The sequence below is a fragment of the Musca autumnalis genome, unplaced genomic scaffold (genome assembly GCF_047663935.1).
Source record: "Musca autumnalis isolate F117 unplaced genomic scaffold, ASM4766393v1 scaffold_1, whole genome shotgun sequence".
NCBI lineage: Eukaryota > Metazoa > Arthropoda > Insecta > Diptera > Muscidae > Musca > Musca autumnalis.
In genome coordinates this window covers 154,087,587-154,109,542 of record NW_027411644.1, presented here as the reverse complement: position 1 = coordinate 154,109,542, position 21,956 = coordinate 154,087,587, and the positions used below count along the sequence as shown (strand labels likewise).

The following is a 21,956-nucleotide window of genomic DNA, read 5'->3' as shown; positions in this document are numbered from 1 at the left end:
AGTACTAAATGGTACTAAATTTGGTACTATTTATATTTGGGTGAACGGATACAGCTGGAATCCTGAAATTTCCAGTTAAGGTTAATGTTGTAGTGAGGATTGAGGAAGTTTTGGAAATTCGTACTTATGGGTACCATAAGTACTAAATTTGGTACAATTTGGATTTTAGGGAACGAAAAGAGCTGGAATCGTGAAATTTGGAATTAAGATTACTGTTGGACTGTAGGATTGAGTTAGTTTTGGAAATTCGTACATATGGCTACGGAAAGTACTAAATTTGGTACAATGGTAATCCTGAAATTTTTAATTAAGATTTCTATTGGGGTGTAGGATTGAACAAGTTTTGGAAATTCGTACTTAGGGGGTACGAAAATTAATAAATGGTACTCAATTTGAATTTGTGTGCACGGATAGAGCTGTAATCCTGAAATCTGGAATTAAGGTTACTGATAGAGTGAAGGATTGAAATAGTTTTGGAAATTCATACTTATGGATACGAAAGTACTAAATTTGGTACAATTTGGATTTGGGTGAACAGATAGAGCTGGAATCCTGAAATTCATAATTAAGTTTACTTATGGGGTGTAAGATTGAGGTAGTTTTGGAAATTCGTACTTATGGGTATGGAACGTACTAAATGGTTCTAAATTTGGTACAATTTATATTTGAATGAACGGATAGAGCAGGAATCCAGAAATTTCGAGTTAAGGTTATTGTTGGAATGTAGGGTTAAGGAAGTTTAGGAAATTCGTACTTATGGCTACGAAAAGTACTAAATGGTACTAAATTTGGTTCAATTTGGATTTGGGTGAACGGCGAGAGATGGAATCCTGAAATTTAGATTACAGTTGGAGTGTAGGACTGAGATAGTTTTGGAAGTTCGTACTTATGGTTACGAAAAGTACTAAATGGTACTAAATTTGGTACAATTTAGTTTTGGATGGACGGATAGGGTAGAATCCTGAAATTTGGAGTTACTGTTGGAGATAGTTATTGAAATTCGTACTTTCATACGAAAAGTATTAATGGTATTATGATGGTATTCGGAAATTTGGTATTATAGACCCTCTTGATGTGTAGGGTTGAGATATGGATGTGGTTGTGGATATACGTACAATAAGTGAACGAAAATAACATAATGGCAAAGAATTTGGTTCGAATTGTTATTGTGTAAATTTGTAGAGCTGAAATTGTGAAATTCGGTATTATGTATACGAAAAATACTAAATTGCGATTGGGATTTAGTTTTGGATAAAAGGAAGTAGTTTTTTAACTTATACATATTATAAGTACTGAATTTGGTACCAGTTTGGCGTTGCTTGAAGGGATAAAGGTGGAATTTCGAATTGTTGTATGAGGGATGGTGTTGGTGTTTAGATAAGGATTTTTTGAAATACATACAAATTCTAAAATTAGGCTGAGGGCTGGCTGACTTATTGAGAAATACGAAATGTACTAAATGGTATTAAATTTGACGTTGGTGTAGCAATGAAGCTGGGATTATATAATTAGTGTGTGAAAAGTACAAAATTGCAATAAATTTGGTATTGGGCTAAGGAATAGGAGTGGAATTCTGGTATATTATTTATTTGTTAACTTCATTGTTAGAAGTGGTCGTACAATAAATGTACTAGAACTATTAAGTAATACTAAATATTGAAACACTGGTATTGAGTGAATCGATAAATGAAATTTAAATGAATTTAAATGAAAACTGTTGATATTGGATCAGAATGTTTTAAAATCCACCTTTAAATGTATGAAAGGTTTCTACATGTAATACCATTGGCATTGGGTGAACAAGTAGAGCTAAAACTGTAACATATGAGCTAAGGTTGTGGATTCTAAAAATTTTACTGAATAATGTACTATTGTTTCTATGTTAACACGAATTCGGTTTCAAAATAATGTAATAATTGTTCCACAAACATCCCAGACGGGACAAGGGAGACTTCTCTCATATCATTGAGTGCACCCCGTTTCATATTAGCTCAATGATATGGGACTTACTGTTTATCGCCGATTCCGAACGGCGTGCCTTACGACACAACTTGTAGAGAAGTTTTACATGGCAGAAATACTCAGGAATCCCCTGACCGGGGAATCGATCGGTTTTCTACATTTTGATATCACAAATTCCAAAATTCGGTTGGAAAATTTATATAAAATTTTCAAAATACTCAAATGTAGGCCGCTGTTGAAGTGTAGAGGTCTTTTTTTTGAGATTCGATCAAAACGTGTACGAACAGTACATCGAAGAAATAAAATATCAATTCAAATTGGTATTAGTACATAAAAATTTTCAGTGTTCACCATATTAAATATTGTTTATTTGAATATTATTCCTTTTCCGCATACGAAGTAGCGGGCATTTTGCTAGTCTTTTATAAAGGAAAATATGAAAAAAAACCAAAAAGTTGAAACACAAAAAATGCCATAGCGCATTCATTTTTCAACCGATTTCGTTGGTTTTTCCCATTTTGGAAAGCCAACTAAATTTCCTACTTGCTAACTGTAAATAATTGTACTGTTAGGTGTCGCGTACGCAGCCTAGAGCACAAGGCAAAACATTTTACTGTTTTTTAATGCGTTTTTGTCACACTTAAACCACTATTACTTAGCCATTTGTTAACCGATTTTAAAAATCTATGGCTTGTTTGAAAGGCATTACTCTCCCCTTTATAATGAAAAACAGTGTGTGCAAATCGGTTGTGGAAAAAAGAAGTAATGTCAGTTTAAAGTTGAAAATCCAAGAAAGCCCATTTTTCACTACATTTACCGTTATAAAATCAAAAGCCGAAGTGACCCAAAGAAACCAAAGGTATTTTCGTCTTCTATGGACTCCCTCAAAACCGAATTTGTGCATCAGAAATCCTGCAAAAAAATTTTGTCCACTTTTGTATCACAGTGTTATTATAAGACATTTGAATTACGAATATGTTCGCTCGCAAACAAAAGAACTCGGCACATCTGATTCGAAGAACATTAAACGTTTTTTGCACTCCATTTGAGATTTTGTTTAAGATTTTGTTTTCGATAAATATTTGGCATAAAAATCTCTTAAAAACTGAATTTGAAATCTTTATAAATTTCTTCCATACTGCATTCATAAAGATATAAATAACAATATTTGCAGTAGAACAACGCGATAAGAATATATAACAAATTGTATTTCATTGTCAAGGGTTTAAGTGCGACGACAACATAATTCATATTCTGTGGGTATTCTTCTATACTAAAAAAACAACACCACCAAATCGATGATAAGAATTAAATTATTTGTGTTGGCTGTCATTATTATCTCAAATTTGAAACCAATAGAGAAGAATTGTATTTTAGTTTTACTTTTACTTAAATGGCTTTTATTCGTAAAAGAACGTTTTGTTCAAAAAGCGAACTAAGAATTGATTTCCAAACCCCCCGATCTTCTACCTTACGTCTCCATTTTTGACCATTTTTTGTCATCTGAGAAAATCAGTTGCTGGTGTTTTTTGATTCTTTATATATTTCTATGTAATTATCATATACTTTTCTCAAAGATCTTTGGTATAAATTTACCATGTAGGTAACATTTTTCACATGCGAACAGGTTCCAAAATACTTCATGTTGCGCCGATAAAACTTAAAAGATAACAACAGAAAGATTTTCAACTTTTCGCATAAAATTCCTATAGTCAAGAAAATATGACGAAAGTTATGTTCTTTTTAACTAGCATGCAGTCAATAATTTAATTATTAACAGTGTATCGACAAATTTATTGACCTGCATCAATGAATATGAATTGAGGCAAGTTGTAATCTGATACGCAGTGTGCGTGGAAAAATGTATATGTATGTAGATATATTATTTGCAATAATCCACAAAGTATACCAGTTTATTAAGCGACAAGTAAAAAGGGCGTGTTAGGGTGATTGAACATTTTTTATGAGCGGTTATTATTCTGATAATTTTGAAAAAAAAATTACCGGTGTATAGCCTCCATTTAATCTGTTTTAGACCGAAAATAGAATGCAATGTGTGATTTTGAGGACGAAAAACCAAAAATGTCTACGTTACATTAGCCCGAACTAAAGTTTGTTGAATTTCCAAAACGCTGGTAACAGTTCTTTTCTTATGATACCTTGAACAGGTGAGAATAAATTTCCACAATTAATCATATCTATCACATGTTTATACCCTCAGCCTGTATACTAACGAGGGTATATATTAGGCCGGGGCGATTTGAAACCCTTTATGGGCCCTTCGCGTTTCTGATTCCTGGGATTAAACTGAGCAAAAAAGTCCACTAGAGCATAGGTCTACGGCGAAAATTGAGCCTCCCGATTTTGACTTTAAGTTTTTTTATCCACGTTTTTTAGACATTTTGGCATATAACAGGCAAACCATTCAGATTTTCGAACACAAGGACAAAAATTGTAGCCAAGACAGTAATTAAGAATTTTCTAATAAATCGCAAAAGCTTTGGAATGCTCCTTCAGGCAGTTTTGGCCTTGAGAAGGTGCAAACTTTTCGAAAAATGTCGATAAATGGCACAGTGCTACAAAATTTGACCAGAAAAATATTCAAGCGTTCTGGTGCAAAATTATATCGTGTTGGTTAACAAATGACTAAGTTATAGTGGTTTAAGTCTGAAAACAAAAAACTATAACTGAATTTCTCATAATTGGGACGATCCGATCAAAATTCCGACCTGGGATATTGCGATATTTCCAATTTTGAACACATACAGTGGCTCCAAGCGAAAGTCGTACACCTAATGAAATTTTTTTAATTGACTTATATCTCCGGCACAAAATGGGATATGAAGAAAGTATTTACGCAGCCTTTTAGTGAATTTAGTCGACAACTTAGAAACGTGATATAATAAAATAATCAACCCGTTTACATTGTTGTAAAATTAATTTAGCTAAAATACTAACAATTTTAGCACCAAGCGAAAGTCGTACAGCAATTATAAAGACAAAGTATTTGTTAAAATAATTAATTCTAGTACATGTTCCTGTTTTTTGTTAAATCCTACGATCGATTTAGTGTAACATCTGCGCTTCTTTACAATTGACAGGGTCCATTGACAGGGTCCAACATGAGAAAATTATTTATTTAACTTTACAAAAACATTTTTTTTAGATTCAGCAGATATTGAAAATTAAAACTGCAAAGCTATTCAATACCATGATGTCTACTAATAAGAAAAAAAAGCCATATGAAATATTTAAAATAACTAAAACATTAAAAAAACAATATTTTCTTTTGGATAGTTTAATACACGAAGTGCAAAATGAGTTGATTTTTAGTGTCCCGACACTCTAATCGATTGAGAAAAATATTTGGAAGCTTATTTTTCCAATGTGCAACCAAATTTTTACAACATAAATACCTTGTCAATTGGTGATAAAAAAAGTCGTAAAAAAGCTATACATAAATTTATCCAAGAGCGATGTTTAGAATATCAAAACAATAGCGATGAATGCATGAATTTTCTTAAAAGAGTGTAATTTTCATAGATCCAACAAGTTCTGTCCGAAACCTGACATTACATTGTGAAAAATCCCACAAATTGCTTCATGTCTAATACACGAATAATAGAACATAAAGCATCAGTGTATTTGTGGGTGTGTGGGGCTTGTCTTTCAGATTTGAATCTTTGTTTTATAATTTTTCTGAAGTCATTGGGAATCAAAATGTGAGATTTTATAATTAAAATGAGTTCTCACTACCTGTCGAATAATGTATTGGTCAAGGTAAGCGTTGTTCTTTCTGCCAAAACTCGGACTTCAAGCATAAAAGCTTATTATTTGCGACCACTGGTATTAAATAATTGTTTCAATAACATGGGTTGGCTGGACTGTAGTCCAAGCTTGAACAATAAATCATCTATAGTGGTTCTATAAATGGAAAATGTCTCCAGACGACTTATACTTCCGGACATCTTTATAGGAGAGATTTTCCAAACAAACAGCGACATATTTTAAACTTCAGCTGTTCAAAACTGGTCAAGAATATTCTAAATCGATTGCAGAATTCAACTGAAACCAGAAATATGCCGCTTGGTGCTAAACTTCTTAGTATTTCAGATATTTTAATTTTATAACAATGTAAACGGGTTGATTATTTTATTATATCGTGTTTCTAAATTGTCGACTAAATACACTATAAAGCTGCGTAAATACTTTCTTCATATCCCTTTTCGTATCGGAGATATAAGTCAATTAAAAAAATTTCATTAGGTGTACGACTTTCGCTTGGAGCCACTGTACGTCTACCTACATTACAGCAATAAAATGCCATTTTTTTCTTCTTCCATTGAAAGGCTTTGCCGTTGGAATACTCTTACTAGAAGCGGAGATATTCCCATAAGAATAAAACGTTGATTTTTCTCCACATAAGATTTTTGCCCATTCCGACCCGGAATATTATTCGACCACCATTAAAGTCAATAGGCTTCTTCTTCTCTGGGTCCCTCTTTAACAACAGAAATGTCGTGATGATGCGATCAAAATTGCAACCTATAGGTTGAATACAAAAAAAAAAAACAAAAAATTAAAAAAATGCGATGCATTACCTACTATTGCGATGTCTCCCTTCGGAACTCTCATCAACACCTAAAATTTGGTGACGATCCGATCAAACGACTTGTAGTGTGATTACAGATTGACTCAGCTCGTCGAGGCATTAATGTTGATATATACCTGTGCAGAAAAAAATAATTAAAGAATACTCATGAGTATGCTCTGTACAGCTTCCTAGAAATAGGAGTTCAAAGTTGAAAAAATTATCCGTAAACTTTCATAAAAAGCTATTTTAACATTTACAATTGTAGGGTACCTAGAATCCCGCGTGAATTATTTTTATTTTTTACTCACCGGATCTAAAGAGCACTTTCGCGAATCCATCCACTAAAACGGCGGATATTGACACCTTGAAAGTCCGAAAATCTCCTAAATTATATTTTAACAATTCCGCGCATTGTTACGCAATTCTATTTGAATCCTTTATACGCTATTATAATATTTGCCAAAAAGGTGTGTCATAAAATACAGAGATTCTGAAGTAATATCCGTATTTAACCCAAAATAAAGTATTTTTGGAAAAAAATCGTTTCAGACAATTTGGAGTCGATTTAGCAATGTCCGTCCGTCTGTCTGCCTGAGGGGATAAATAAATATATTTATTTAAATTTCAGCTATTTCGGTGAGATATTGAGGGCACAACCTCCAAAATACGGAAAATCGGGAGGTACCCTTAAAAGGAGGCTATATCAAAACGTGTATCGATGTAGCTCATTTTCAATATTAAACCTCCTAGATGTAATAGAAACTTCTATACCAAAGCTGTATATTAAAAATTGCAAGCTCCTTCCAAAAATTTTCAATATAGGTCCATTTTTTGATATAACAAATAATGCCTGCTTAGAGGCGTTAACAGGACAAATCACAAAATGTCATCAAAAACAAAGCTAATGGAAGTTTTGCAAAAAAAATGGGAGAAAATACAGGTGGAAACATGTCGCAAGTTTGAAGATTCTGTTCCGAAACGGTAAAATCATGCTATAAATAATGCAGATTATCATACAAAATGTTAAGGTGAACCATTTTACATCTTCTTCACCACAAATTGTGAACATAGGTCTACATTTTGATATAGACCTCATATAACTGTACCAACAGATTTTTCAAGACCATTTATCACCAAGATTTGCAGCTATTTGCAGCTAAAGTGTGGTTATTCGGAATCTACGAAGTCCAAATTAATTAGTAAAAAAAAAATTGGACTGGACCTTAGAGAACCTTTGTAGTTACGTTCCATTCAACAAAAGTATATTGCACTAAAAATATAAAAAAATATAATTTTTGAAAATGTATTGCTATGTAACTATGTAACTTCAGGTCCCAAACTTTTTTTTAAATTTACCTTACACCCTCCCCTATCAATAAAAAATAAACTTTGTTTAGTTACATTACGAATTTATTTAACAATTAAACAAATATGAGATCAGGATTTTAGCAACAATTTTGTTAAAATCTGATGCATCAACATTTCTTGCACGTGACAGTGAATAACTGAGTCAATATTTACAACAACAAAAAAGTAGAAACAAAATTTTAGTTAGCAGAGTGTCTGTAATCGATACCAGTGTGCGGCGGCGAGTCTTACGACACCACTTATAGAGAACTTTTACATGGCTGGAATACATTACACTGAGGGGTATTTTGGAAAGTGTGATGATTTTGCCTGACCTAGGAATCGAACCACAGACCTTATAAATGCACGGCGGACGTGCTTACCATTGCACCACGGTGGCACCCATAAAAAAGCTAAATGCTTTTTTGGTGTAAAATTTGTTGGCTTTGTGCAGTATCTTGATAAACAATAACTTGTTTATGATGGCTCTTGCAGGATCTTATTTATCTTAACATGTTTGCTGTCATGTTCCATCAAAAAACTATATATCTATTCCAGAACCTGCAAGAATCTACAATTTTTAACTACGATAAAAAATTTCCTTTATGATATCGAAAAACAAGTAGTAAAAATTAGTAGATTCTTGCAGTTCTGGAACAGACCATATATTTGCATTTGTTCGTTAAATTGTGCTTTATAAGCGAAGATATTGGAATTTTGTTTATTTTTAGAGAGCAAAATCTGTATTTAATTAACGTGAAGAGGCTGGAAATTTGTAGTTGGTCTATTGGGGACATTTATTAAGATTCTGCTCATAATCAGATCTCAATAAATGTTTCCCTGAATATCATTTAAAAGAAAATTTAGTCCCAACATTAAACGTCTTCTTTTCACTGTTGGCAGTTTAATAATTTCAAGGAGAACCGCAGAAATGGTGCGCAGAAATTTAACTGATTCAATCAGACTACAGTATATAGTATACTTTGGATCCCAAATTATTGCACCGTATTCAAGAATACTACGAACAAAAGATATATACAAATTTTTATACCCTCAGAATTTAAGCTAACGAGGGCATATACACTTTCATACGAGCAAAATGTGTCTCATCGAAATAATGGTTTTAGACCACACATATGTTTGGACGAAATTCGTTTCAGACAATTTAAAGTTGTTTAGCCATGTCCCTCTGTCTGCCTGGCTGACTGGATCGTGCCTCCCCAGTCCCTGACCCGATTTTCAACATTTTTTGTAGGATTACTTGTTTAGCCACTACAAAGAACTGGTAAACTCTTTTCACCGATTGGACAATAAATGTGGCCTGTAGAGAGGTTTCTTTAAAATTTGTATGGGGCCAAAGTTGAATTTTCACAAAATCACTCTACGGACCACATTTCTTGTCCCATCGATGAAAGCAGTTTACCAGTTCTTTGTAGTGGTTAAACAAGTAATCCTACAAAAATTTTTGAAAATCGCGTCAGATTTTAATATTAGCTATATAAAGAGCCCATGCAAACTTTCAGGCCCCAGTGGCACGTGTTAACATATCGTCGGTGTCATGCTTATGTGTTCCATACGCCATTTTTGACTTTTTGAGATACAGGTGGTTTCTAGGGTTTTCTCTTCAGAATTCTAGTCGGCTTTCTCCTATCTGCTCTAGTTTCCGAGATATCCATCCATCGACGCGAAAGCTTAAACTTTTTTCAGTTATAAAATTAATATTTCAAAAATTTACAAGTTTAAAAACACATTTCAAAATCAGAACTTGAATTTTCGCTTTAGAAGTATTTAATTTATTGAGGCAAAGATGGAAAAATTTTTTGTCACTTTATTCCATGTGATTTACAATATTTCAGATTTGTGTCATAAGTGTGGATATGGAACAAATCGACAAAAATTCTTGTTTTAAAAAAATCTCTATAACTTTTATATTCCAATACATATTCCCCTATATTTTTGAAAATATGTTTTATATACTATTATTAATATTTCAAGTCAAAAATATAAATATTTTCTTTAATCAGCTCCACGCAGTTATGACGCAAAGCATTAAAATGCGATTATCTCAAAACGGGCAAATGGCGTATGCTTAAGTGCATGACACCGACGATATTCCGATTGAGCTTAAACTTTGGCAGTCTTAATTTTTAACAAAACTAAACATTTTAGGAGTGTGCCGCATAAAAAAAGTCCGACATCGATTTTTTAAAACCACTCTAATAACCAATAACTCTCTTTTGCTGGCTTTTGCAGAATATTGATCTCGAAATGTTTGCTATCCTATTGCATCAAAACATTTTATTTACATTAGTTCCTTAAATTGTTACTTATAAGCGAACATATTGGAATGTTGATTATTTTTAGAATACAAAATATGTATTTAGTTAACTATATGCATGTTCACAGATATTTATTTTATTGCTCCTAAACTGCTTCAGACAGATTTCTCACAAATTACCATCTGTATGCGTGCGGTTAATGTGCTAATCAGTTGGTGTGATGTGCAATTACTGATTCTAGAGAACTATTAAACCTGAGTCCTGATGCAATTGAAAGCGATAATCGCAATCAATTATAACAACGTTGCGCTATTGAAACAACTGCTTGATAAGCCAACTGTTTTAATAATAAATGAACATTAATTGTTTAACGTTGATATAGGCAAATAAACAAAACTGCATTATCTCACATGTCATGGACGGAATGCAATTCAAGCGAGTCACTTGTGATGACCAGAACAGTTGTTATTCATTTCTACATACATATCTCCATATTAAAGTGAAAGTGTGTGATAATACTTGAAGTGGCAGGTCCTCAACCTTGATTAACCTTGAATATATTTACGATATAAACATAAATGTTATTTAAATAGAATTGACTATATTTTCCGGAGTTATGAGGCTCCTAAACTTCTACATTTTCATAGATTCGTTAGTAAATACTTTCTTTTGTTTGTTTTTTTAGCTTTTTATTAACAATGAATTTGTTGATGCCAAATCGGGCAAAACCTTCCCAACTGTAAATCCTGCAACCGGTAAAGTTATAGTCGAAGTGGCTGAGGGCGATAAGGTAAAATGGAACTCAAATCAATATTCCCAAAGGGTTTAAACTTACAATTCCTTTATTTATCTATTAAAGGCCGATGTTGACTTAGCTGTGGCAGCTGCCAAGAAGGCCTTCCATAGAAATTCATCATGGCGTAAAATGAGTCCATTGCAACGTACCGAATTGATGTTGAAGTAAGTACACTTGAACACCTATTGTAAGAAATGTTTTTAAAACTATTTCCTTGGCAGACTCTGCGATCTTATGGAACGTGATAAGACATTCCTTGCCAGCATTGAAACCCGCGATAATGGTAAACCTTATGCCGAGGCCTTGTTCGATGTGGAAATTTCCATTATGACTTTGAAATATTATGCTGGCTGGACTGATAAATTCTTTGGTGACACCATTCCAACTGGAGGTTTTATTTCAATGACACGCAAGGAACCCATTGGTGTTGTTGGACAAATTATTCCCTGGAATTATCCCTTGTTGATGTTAGCGTGGAAATGGGGCCCAGCTTTGGCTGTTGGTTGCACCATTGTCATGAAACCAGCTGAGCAGACTCCTTTGACTGCCTTGCATATGGCTGCCTTGGCCAAGGAGGCTGGTTTTCCACCAGGTGTTATTAACATCATTACCGGTTATGGCCCGACCGCAGGAGCTGCCATTTCGGAACACCCTGAAATTCAAAAGGTGGCATTTACTGGTTCCGTAGAAGTTGGTCGCATTATTATGGAAGCTGCTGCTAAGTCAAATCTTAAACGTGTTTCCTTGGAATTGGGCGGTAAAAGTCCACTGGTGGTGTTCGATGATGCAGATAGTAAGTGAAATGAAGAAAAGGTGGTGTTTTGTTCACTTACAAGGTGTTTTTTAATTGCAGTTGATTTGGCTGTTGACATAACCCATGAAGCCTTGTTCGCCAATCATGGCCAAAGTTGCTGCGCCGGCAGCCGCACCTATGTCCATGAAAAGATTTACGACGAATTCGTTGCCAAGGCTGCTGCCAAAGCTAAAGCCCGCAAAGTAGGTGACCCCTTCGATGAGACTGTCTTACAAGGTCCTCAAATTGATGATGAAATGATGACTAAAGTTTTGGGTTATATTGAGAGTGGCAAATCTGAAGGTGCCAAACTTCAGTGTGGCGGCAAACGCATCGGAGATGTTGGATTCTTTATTGAACCGACTGTGTTTTCAGATGTCACTGACAACATGAAAATCGCTCAAGAAGAAGTGAGTAGAGATTGTAAAATTTTGATGATTTTTTTATTGAAATTTTATAGGGAAGATTTAAGATAACCGGACAGTATGGTACAGTTTGATGTTATTGTAACAATTGTTCATTTTGCATCGTGTCCTATACCGAAATATTTTATCCGCAACATCGTCGCATGAAAATCATCGTTAATGAAAAAGGATATTCGGCCATAGGTCGATCTGTTACGTAATGAATATGTTTGTGTAGACCAGCTTCGCCCACTAATTTCCATCAATGTTTTAGTATGTGTGTATGTATGGGTGAAGAAAACAACAACCACATGATGTTTATTGTTTGTTTTCATTCACTTGCACTGTAAGTGAGAGAGCGAAGCAAATGCAAAAACAACTCAGTGGGCGCCCTCACTATACTTCTATGCAAAGAAGCCCGTAACTGGTCTAGACATTCCAAGCCGAAGCCTTGACAAATTATTTATTGAACATATGCCCGATGTTATGCGGCAGACAGATAAAACACCGCCTATTCGTGCATATTTTCTTGGTAATGGTTTGGGTGCTGTGTTCGAAATTTTGATTGGTATTTATGTCCGCGAACACCGTGGTGCAATGGTATACACACTCGCCTTGAGCGCTAAAGGTCCGGGGTTCGATTCCCAGTCGGACCACATCCCATTTTCAACGGTGGCAAAATACCTCTCAGTATAATATTGGCGACATTTCATATTTAAGCCATGATAAACTTATCTACAAGTGGTGTCTTGAGACTCGCCGTTCGGACTCGGCAATAAAAAGTAGGTCCTATATCATTGAACAATATGAATCGGGGTACACACATTAATGTGAGAAAAGTCACCGTCGTCCCTTCTGGGATGTTGTGGAATAACTATATATTATTATATCCGCGAACACATAGCGGACAGTCATAACTCCCAACTACTTTTGGCAATCCCACGGCAGCGGGTTCTTACGTACCGGATTGACCCGAAACCAAAAGTGTTTCGGCCAGCGGCTGTCAATCGACCATTATATGCTGCTACAACAACAACTACTTTTGGAAGTTATGTGTGTCCTACATCAAATGCGAACATAACTCCTAAAATAATTTTGGGAGTAATTTCCGTGATTGTTGTTGTAGCAGCATTAAATCTACGTACATAGAAGCATAGGTTTGATGCTGGGTTGGCAGCAGTGTTGCCGAATTTGACGATTTATCGTCATTTTGACGATTTTTTGGCCCAAAATTGGAAAATGACGATTTGACGATTTCATGTCCTGAAATGACGACTTTTTACATTAGTCAAAATTGCATGAAATAAAACAGGAAAAATGTGGGAGTCCAGCTTTCTGCGCTCTTTAAGAGGTCAGTTAGTCAGTCATGACCGAAAGACATGGACGGTCACACAGTCAATCTGGCGATATTTGAGCAAAGTTGTCATTCAAAAGCCATAGGGGAAACTCTTATCTGACGAAAGGTTTTTTATGGCAGTATTTAAGTGAGATTAAGTTAGCTTTACTGCTGTGGGTTGTATATCTTATGTAGTCAGTTTCAGTGTCATAACTATAAGCGAAAAATTCACATTAGGCGGTAACCAAACCTAGTTTTGGACTGTGTTGACGATTTTTGACGATTTTCCAAATTTTATTGACGATTTTTTGACGATTTCCGATCAAAAACTGTTGGCAACACAATGTGTGTGTCGTCTTACCCGTTTTTACATATTCTCTGTCGGAGTCATTTTAAAGCGGGGTACACACGATCAGTTTTGACTGTTGATTTTTCGGAATTATCGATAACTGTCCAACCGTCCAGCAACCACAAAATATTTTGTGGTTGCCTGATGACTGACAAAAGTGAACGGCCACACTGGCAAGCACCCGATTATTTGAGCAAAACTGACAGTCAAAACTGATCGTGTGTACCCTGCTTAAGGCATGAAGTTTGGTTTTAAAATAAGGAGTATACTGAGTATCCTATTTAGCCCACGTATTTTTAATGTTGATAATGTATATGGGCTATGACGAGAAGATTAGATTAGATTAGTTCAGATTTTTTTGCACAATGCTGATAGTAATCCTAAATTAAAGATCTCCTCTTCTCTTCTAATGTAGGATTCTCCAGTTTTGCCAGTGCAAAAATTGATAACAGTAACGTGGGATCTCATTTTCCTGATGAAATCAACGGATTTCTTATTTTCCGTATAACATCCCTGAGCAGCATGAGCATGGTACACTAATATTATGAGGAGCCACTTCTTGCAGTCCTCAGTACGGTTTGAATATTCTTCCACTGCGTAGCGATAATATTTGCATTGGCTTCGCATAGCTAACCACAGACCGGCTTATTACTTTATAAGAGGTCAACAATGTTTCTTTTTTTGCGCCTCAAGTGATCTTGTCGCAAATAGCTGTGGCCTGCGCGGACGTCTTAAATATACTGTTGAACGTTAGAACCAATATTTTTGGGTAGTTAGTGTTTAGAATCAGGACACCATCGACCAATATGTTCAGGAGAAGCCTCATTTCATTTCCATATGGTGAATAGTGTGACAGTGGATTTGGATGCGGATATTTTTATATTCATCAGAAGGAAGAACTGCACCAAGTCAGCTAAATAGCCCATCACATGTGTCATCGACGATAGGATCCACACCCAGATCGTACAATCATCCGAATACATTACAATTTTTATGCCATGTTGAGGGTGTGGAATTTCAGAAAGGTAGAGGTTACACAGTTCCGGAGATATCACCCCGACTTGGTAGAGTTTAAACAGTTCCGGAGATATCACCCCTGTTTTACTCTACGAGTCTTGAACTTCTTATTTCGGAGTTCTACATTGTAGAATCTACGAATAACCGGCGTCCACAAAATAATCTTCGAAATGTTTGGCATAATTGGCGGTATCGAAAGCCATCGATAGATCAAGACTATTCGTTCGCATGATATGTGTGGATATGGCATGTAATGCCGTTGCGGTGCTGTGCATTTTCCGCAATCCATGCTTATGTTTGAAAACTTATGTTGGAAAACTGATTCTCATCATGGGATGTAGTAGTGCCTCTAGAACCTTTTCCGCTGGCCACAAGGGGGTCTGGCTTCAGTAGCGGGACCACTCTGCCAACATTCCAGGCTTTTAGTACAATATGGGTGGCTAACGATAGATTGAGGACACTTGTTAAATACTCAACCCCGGGTTCGTCCAGTTGCTTAAGCATTACCATTGAGATTCCGTGTGGGACCAACGCTTTGGATGATTTCGCGTTTCGGATTACATCTGCAACATCGCTTATCGTAAATTGTGGTGGTACCTCCTCGGTTTGGACGGCTCACTTCTCTTCGCTTTATCACTCTCGGGGTGCTCTATAAACTGCCGTTAAAATAATACACACATCTGTTGGGATCTGTCACTTTCACCCGTCGAAAGTAACATCCGTTCTATCATTCTTCTTGTCGGGAATGATTTAAACGTTTTTAGAATGATTTACTTAATCCTGTACCAATGTTGCATTGATTCAGGTGGTCTATCCGCTTTTACGCTTATGTTGACTTCAAACGTAAGTTCTCTAACTCTTAGGTCTTCAAGGTTCGTACGGCGAAACTCATCCCGCTCATTTGCGAGACTCGTCGCCTCTGGTGGGAAATTTGGTCTGATTTCGGGTATTCGATCAGCAGGTATGTAGCAAGTGGCTGCAACAATGAAATTCTCTCAGCTACCCGAGGATCTGGTTAATGGGCAGCACTCTGATGCGGTGATTGGTAAATTCCGTGAATCTTTGCCACTCAGCCTTTCCATGGTTCAGAAAAGTACGGTGGTCAGCAGTTATAAAGTCGGGTGGTCTGTTTACGAAGACGATGATCGTATGATGAGCCAAGGGAAATGAAGGGTTGCCATGACACGTCATTTATCAGACCGATTGACACAATGGTGATGTCTGGCCTGTGGCAGTCTCCTCTTATCTTCATTCACCGTGCAAAATGTGGAGCTATCAATTTGCTCGGCCAGCGTTCTATACCCCTTTGGTCATTATCTAGGACGGAATGCCAAAGCTCATGATGGACATTGAAATCCCCTTGCACTCCAATGGCCAACTAATGTCGGGTATATAGCGCAAGGCACCGACGTAGCCGGGGGGGGGGGCCCGGGGGGCCCAGGGGGCCCGGGCCCCCCCGAAATGATTTTCGTCCCATAGGATATTAGCTTATGCTACACATTTTTTTCAATTTTTGAATAAAATTTTAAAATGTTTTAAATTTTTCAAGAAATATGTAAAGTATTTGGAGGAAGTATTACAGAGAATTACTACACTAACTACATTGGTATACTTATTGTCCAACATATTTGAAAGTATAAAGACTAATGAACACGTTAGGCTTTTTGAGCAATTTTCCGCATAGTTTTTGTTAAGTTTTAAAGTGTTGTTTAAGCGTTTATTCGTAATTTTAGGCTGACTGCAAGTGTTACTTAGTTCAGAACAAGGTGTTTATTTGTATTTATTGAACGTTTGTTGCATATTACGTCCTATACTTTAGCTTATAAACAACATCAAGAAACAAGATTCTTGCGAACTTTTGTTTTTGAAATTTTTGATAAGAGCAATTCAACAATAAAAGATAAAATCGTTGCTTAATGTTTGTGGTTTTAAATTTTTGTATATAGTTTCTAGCACGTTTTTGTAATGAACTATTTTAAACATCATAACAATTACAAATTCTTTATTATGTTTGAAATTTGCAAAAAAAAAACTATATGAACCATTTGTATACCCTCCAACATATGGAAGGTATAATTAAATTTGTCATTCCGTTTGTAACACATCGAAATATTCGTCATAAAGTATATATATTATTGATCAGCTTAAAATTCTATGTCGATTTAACCATGTCCGTCTGTCTGTTGAAATCAAGATACAGCTCGCAATTTTAAAGATAGAGAGTCAATATTTGGTACAGAATTTTTTATTACTTGCAGGATGGTTGGTATTGAAAATGGAATATATCGGTCCACGTTTTGATATAGCCCCCATAGAACGGTACCTTCCGATTTTCGGTATTTTTAAGGTTTTAGCTATATTATCCTACCAAAATGGCTGAAATTTGGTATTTAGTTATCATTGGGTGTATAAAACTTTCCACCTGAAATTTTTTGGTATAAGTTTTAGATTCATTATCCCACTAAAATGGTTGAAATTAGGCGGAGCTAAGTACTTTCGTAGATGAAAGGAAACTAATTATTCCATTCTCTTTCAATTTAATTTTGGTGGAGAGTATAAAAAGTTCGGTCCTGCCGAACTTAACGTTTTCTTACTTGTTTATGATATAATTCTGTTCCACCGCAGTGTCGCCCGTTGAGATTATTTGAAACTGGTCTCTTGCTACAAATTAGTAGATGCCTATTGTACAACAAAAAAAAAAAAAAAGATTTTTCTGTCGTATTTTTATGTTTTGTTCGACCTTTTGAATGATAGTAAAATCAAGATTATTGAGGTTAAAGTTTATATTTTTATTTATTGCATATTATTTCCAATATTTCGAAACTACATTGAATTTCATCTTCAGGGATTTTTCTGTCGATTACTCACTGAATTGTATTTTGGGAAGTACTTTCAATGGATACACATTTCTAGAAATGTTCATTTATCTTCTTCGACAAAGGACTTCGTGACGACAAACGAAATCAAAAAAAAAAAAAAAAAAACTGGTCGGAAACAGATTCTTCTTCGTCAAAAACTCAACAAGTGTCAGCCGGCTTTGCGGACAGGAATATACCCTAAGCCTGTGTGAACTGAAACTTTCATCTATGGCTACACAACCAAAATCCCTTAACCCAAAGCAATGTAATAGGAGATTTTCAGAATTGTGTAGCCATTTGCGGACGTATGAACTTGCCAACAAAATATGGATTTTATCATTGATCACAAGTGATGCGGAGAAGGTACCCGAAGAAATGGACCGGACCAACATAGTTTATATTGGAAGTAGATATTATTTTGGGGGTCATTCCTTATAAAAGATATGGTTTGGTCCAAATCTGTTGCTCCATTTAAGAAAAATCGCATATAGCAAAAGGAGTAGACCGAAAATCACCATCTTCGAACTTTATATAAGGCTCGCAGAAATATCATGATAAACAAAGTTTGGACCAACGCAGTATCCGGCCCGAAAGTTGTAGTGCGCACCAACCACTACACATGATTGCCGTAGGTGTTCTTTACAGCTTTCGGGCCATTTTCTCTGGAAGTATGGACTTGCCCCTGAAAAAACTTGTACTGTAGTAATAGGGGACCCGAGAACGCTTGTTGCAAAAAAGCAAAGCATTTCCCGGGAGGTCTTTTTGTTTATTAATTTCATATTTTTTACTTATAACTAAAGGAAGTGAAGCCATATTTACTAATTACACTAAGCAACATTTTTGAGCCAATCGCTTGCAAACAACTCCTGTCCAGAATTTTATGAAAGTAGAGGACCAATAGACAAAAACCATATTTGGGTTTTGGTTTCTTAGATCGGGTTCGGTTTTTATGGCCTCATCTAAACATGGTTAAAGATCGTATTTTTAAAACAAATCGGGGCTGTATCTCTGAAACCAATACGAATCTTGTTTTGATATCTGCAGCAAACTTGTAGATAAGAGCAAGAAGAAAATATTTGGAGGAACAGTGAACTCGAAAAACTGCATTTATTGCTTCAAATTTTATAATATATCTAAAAATTCTATAATTTGTGTACATTTCGCAGCGTATCTCCCAAAATGTTAAATTCTTCTTAATGTTACCTTTCGGAAAAATATTCTCTGGAATGTAATACACAACTCTTCAGAACATTGTATTGTTGTAAAATGCCTCTATCGCCTTGTTTATAGCAAATTTTTCAACAACAATTTGGTAAATATTTCAATAATACATTGAAATCGCTAACATGAGAATAAACAGCCTGTGTGAACATTGTTTGAAATAAGTTTTGTAAAAGGTATGTTACGAAATACCCTTTAACAAAGTGAAATAACCATTTTAGAGTTTCAGAATGTTCTGATGAGTTGATGGTCACATTATTTGGAAAATTTTTAGAATGGTTACTTGTTTCAACTCCCAACAGTTTAGTTGTTACTGACTAGAATTTCAGAAATTATGTAAACTATTCTATATTTTAACGATTTTGATGCGCTAGATGCAGCTTTTCCTAGTTTATCTACTTTAGGGCTAAGTTCTACTACTTTAGGGCTACAATATTGCTGAAGACTGCAAAGCAAAATTCTTATTAGTTTCGGAGATACAGGTCCGATCACTGGAAAAAAGGCTCATTTTAGGTCGGTTTAGATGAGGCCATAAAATCTAAACCCGATCTAAAAACACAAAACCCAATTAAGGTTTTTGTAGTCTCAAAATGTACTTTCACAAAATGCCCATTAGAAGTTGTTTGCATTTCCAGTGTTGCACAGTGTTATCCACTTCTCTGAAAATTTTAAAAATACTCTGTGGAAGGATATCGAAAGAGTGGATCGATATTGTCTATATTCGAAGTTGATCAAAATTTGGACAAAATATCACGAAGGCCAAATTTTGGACCGAATTGGTTGGTCTGTTCGGGTATTATCGTGTTCTCCAGGCAACCACCCAGTAGGACGAACATAGCTAAGTGGACTCCAAATTTTCTGAAACAATTCTTCCAAACACTCTTTGCGCTTAAAACCATTATTTCGATGAGGCACATTTTGACTAAAGGCTGAGAGTATAAAAATGTAGTTTGGGAAAAATTGTGTTTATGGATTTTTACTAAAAGAATGTATACATGTATAGGCCTTGGATTGGCGCCAGAATTTCATTTTAAAAGAATTCAAGACTGTTTTCCAGAGTTTTCCTAGTTCCTGATCAACTTATGAGAAGATCCACGATAGGAAACCAGAATTTCTATAAGAGAAGTCCGACGATTGTTCCGCGATTGGGTGCTAGAATTTCATCATGGATAGACTCACTATTGCTCAGCATTAGTTCTCTATGACAATAACAACGATTGAATTTCCGAAATTGACCATACTCTGACACGACAGCGTGATAAAAGACAAAAAAGAAGACCCGTGTATCGGCGTTTTTTCCTTTATTTATATAACTCCTAAATATACCTGTAAATATAAACAATACTACTGGATAACGCCATGATATCCGAACGTTCCCTCTGCATAAATCAATTCTTTACTAATCCCATTTTCCTCCCATAAATTGCTCATTATAATTGGAGTGGAAAATGGAAGCCGTGATTTTGAACTTTTGTGAAGTAGGATACAGAGAAAAGGCCCTCAAAGGCAAAGGCCCTAAATGTTAAGATATCCCTAAGGTTTTCCGATTGTATACTCTTTCTTTTGGTCTTACCGAAGTGATATTACTGAATTATATAACATTCACTGTAGTTGTAAGTTATTTGATAAATGAAACACCCTAAAATATATACGATTATTAATATATCCATTGTTTTGAACATATATTAACTCTGATATATTGTCAAAAAACAAGGGACATTGGCCTAGAAGTCTTACGTCATTTTATTTAAAATATAGTAATGAACATTATTTCATCAGTAATATAAGTCTAAAATAAGGTTTACGTCTTTGCTAAATAAGAAATTTTCGCTCAAATGAACTTTCAAAATTTTGGTCAGGTGGGCCCCCCCCCCCCCCCCCCGAAATGAAATGCTGGCTACGTCCCTGGCGCAAGGCACAGCTATTCCACGGCGGTATGTACATACACATACAGCAACTCTACCTCTGCAGTACCACACTTTACTGATACCCCTTACATTCCATGTACGGGTCACTTAAGCTCAGGCGATATACTCGTAGGTCTATGCTGGACAGACTGGATTTTAGGAAGGTTATTGTTCGATCCTTTCGCAGAACGTTGTAATCATCGCAGCGTTGCAAGCTAAAGGTGACGTTGAGCTTTGTTTCCTGGATCAAGGCGACCATGATGTTCTTTCGACTCATAAAGTCTATTGTTTCGCTGACTTTGTTGCGTAGACCGTTGCAATTGAAGTGCAGGAATGATGCATTTCCGGGCGCAGAACAACAACATCGAGTGTTAGCTGCTGCGTTTGTTTTTGTTGGATAGACAGTGGGGAAGTCGCGTATTCCGACAACGACGATGATTCAGCAGCATATCAGAGTAGTCTTGGAGGCGACTAAGACCCGAGCAGCCTCTCACGTGCACCAATTCTATACATCTATTACATCTCATTGGTGGATGTGGATCTGGCAAATAGAACAGATCCTTGAGTCGGATTTCTTCTCTATCCCGGCACGGACCAGAGGAGCTCGGAGCAGGCATTCCAGGATATAGTGGAGCTTTCATGTTGAAAAAAGTATACGAACACAAACACATAATTGTTGAGGTAACGGCCCCTGGTCAAAGATTCCCCCAAGTCAATCCGTTGCATAGAACGTGTCGTGGGATTGCCTTTTGGCTGTCGGTAGTGTTAAGGACACGTCTATTTTGTCAATTGTTAAGGCACTCCGTTTAACTCCAGTACTTCCTGTCTTAGAATCAGGGGCTTTGTAGGGTTTATTCGACGTTGATATGTCTTGTTCAACCGAACAGGTCGGTCATATCGCGAGTAATCTAGCAAAACGAATAAAACATTGTGTTTTGATCTTCTTCTATACAAAATCACCACCTGATTTCAAGTATTTTGATATTCATCCATCAGGGGAAATTTATAACAGAATTCTTCAGCTGTAGGCGCTCATGCAATATATTAAGAAGATATCATCTACGCTTGGTTAAACTGGCGTCGAGTACGTTGC

At 35.8% G+C, this 21,956-nt stretch overlaps 1 protein-coding gene across 1 annotated transcript in view; it reads left to right on the top strand.

Moving 5' to 3' along the window:
- LOC141388595 (aldehyde dehydrogenase X, mitochondrial) overlaps positions 1-21,956 on the top strand; it is a 33,192-nt gene that overhangs the window by 8,364 nt on the left and 2,872 nt on the right. Inside the window, exons 2-5 of the mRNA XM_073958593.1 lie at positions 10,868-10,972; positions 11,042-11,142; positions 11,200-11,771; positions 11,832-12,181. Of these exons, the coding sequence (XP_073814694.1) occupies positions 10,868-10,972; positions 11,042-11,142; positions 11,200-11,771; positions 11,832-12,181 (1,128 nt within the window). The remainder of the gene's footprint in view (positions 1-10,867; positions 10,973-11,041; positions 11,143-11,199; positions 11,772-11,831; positions 12,182-21,956) is intronic.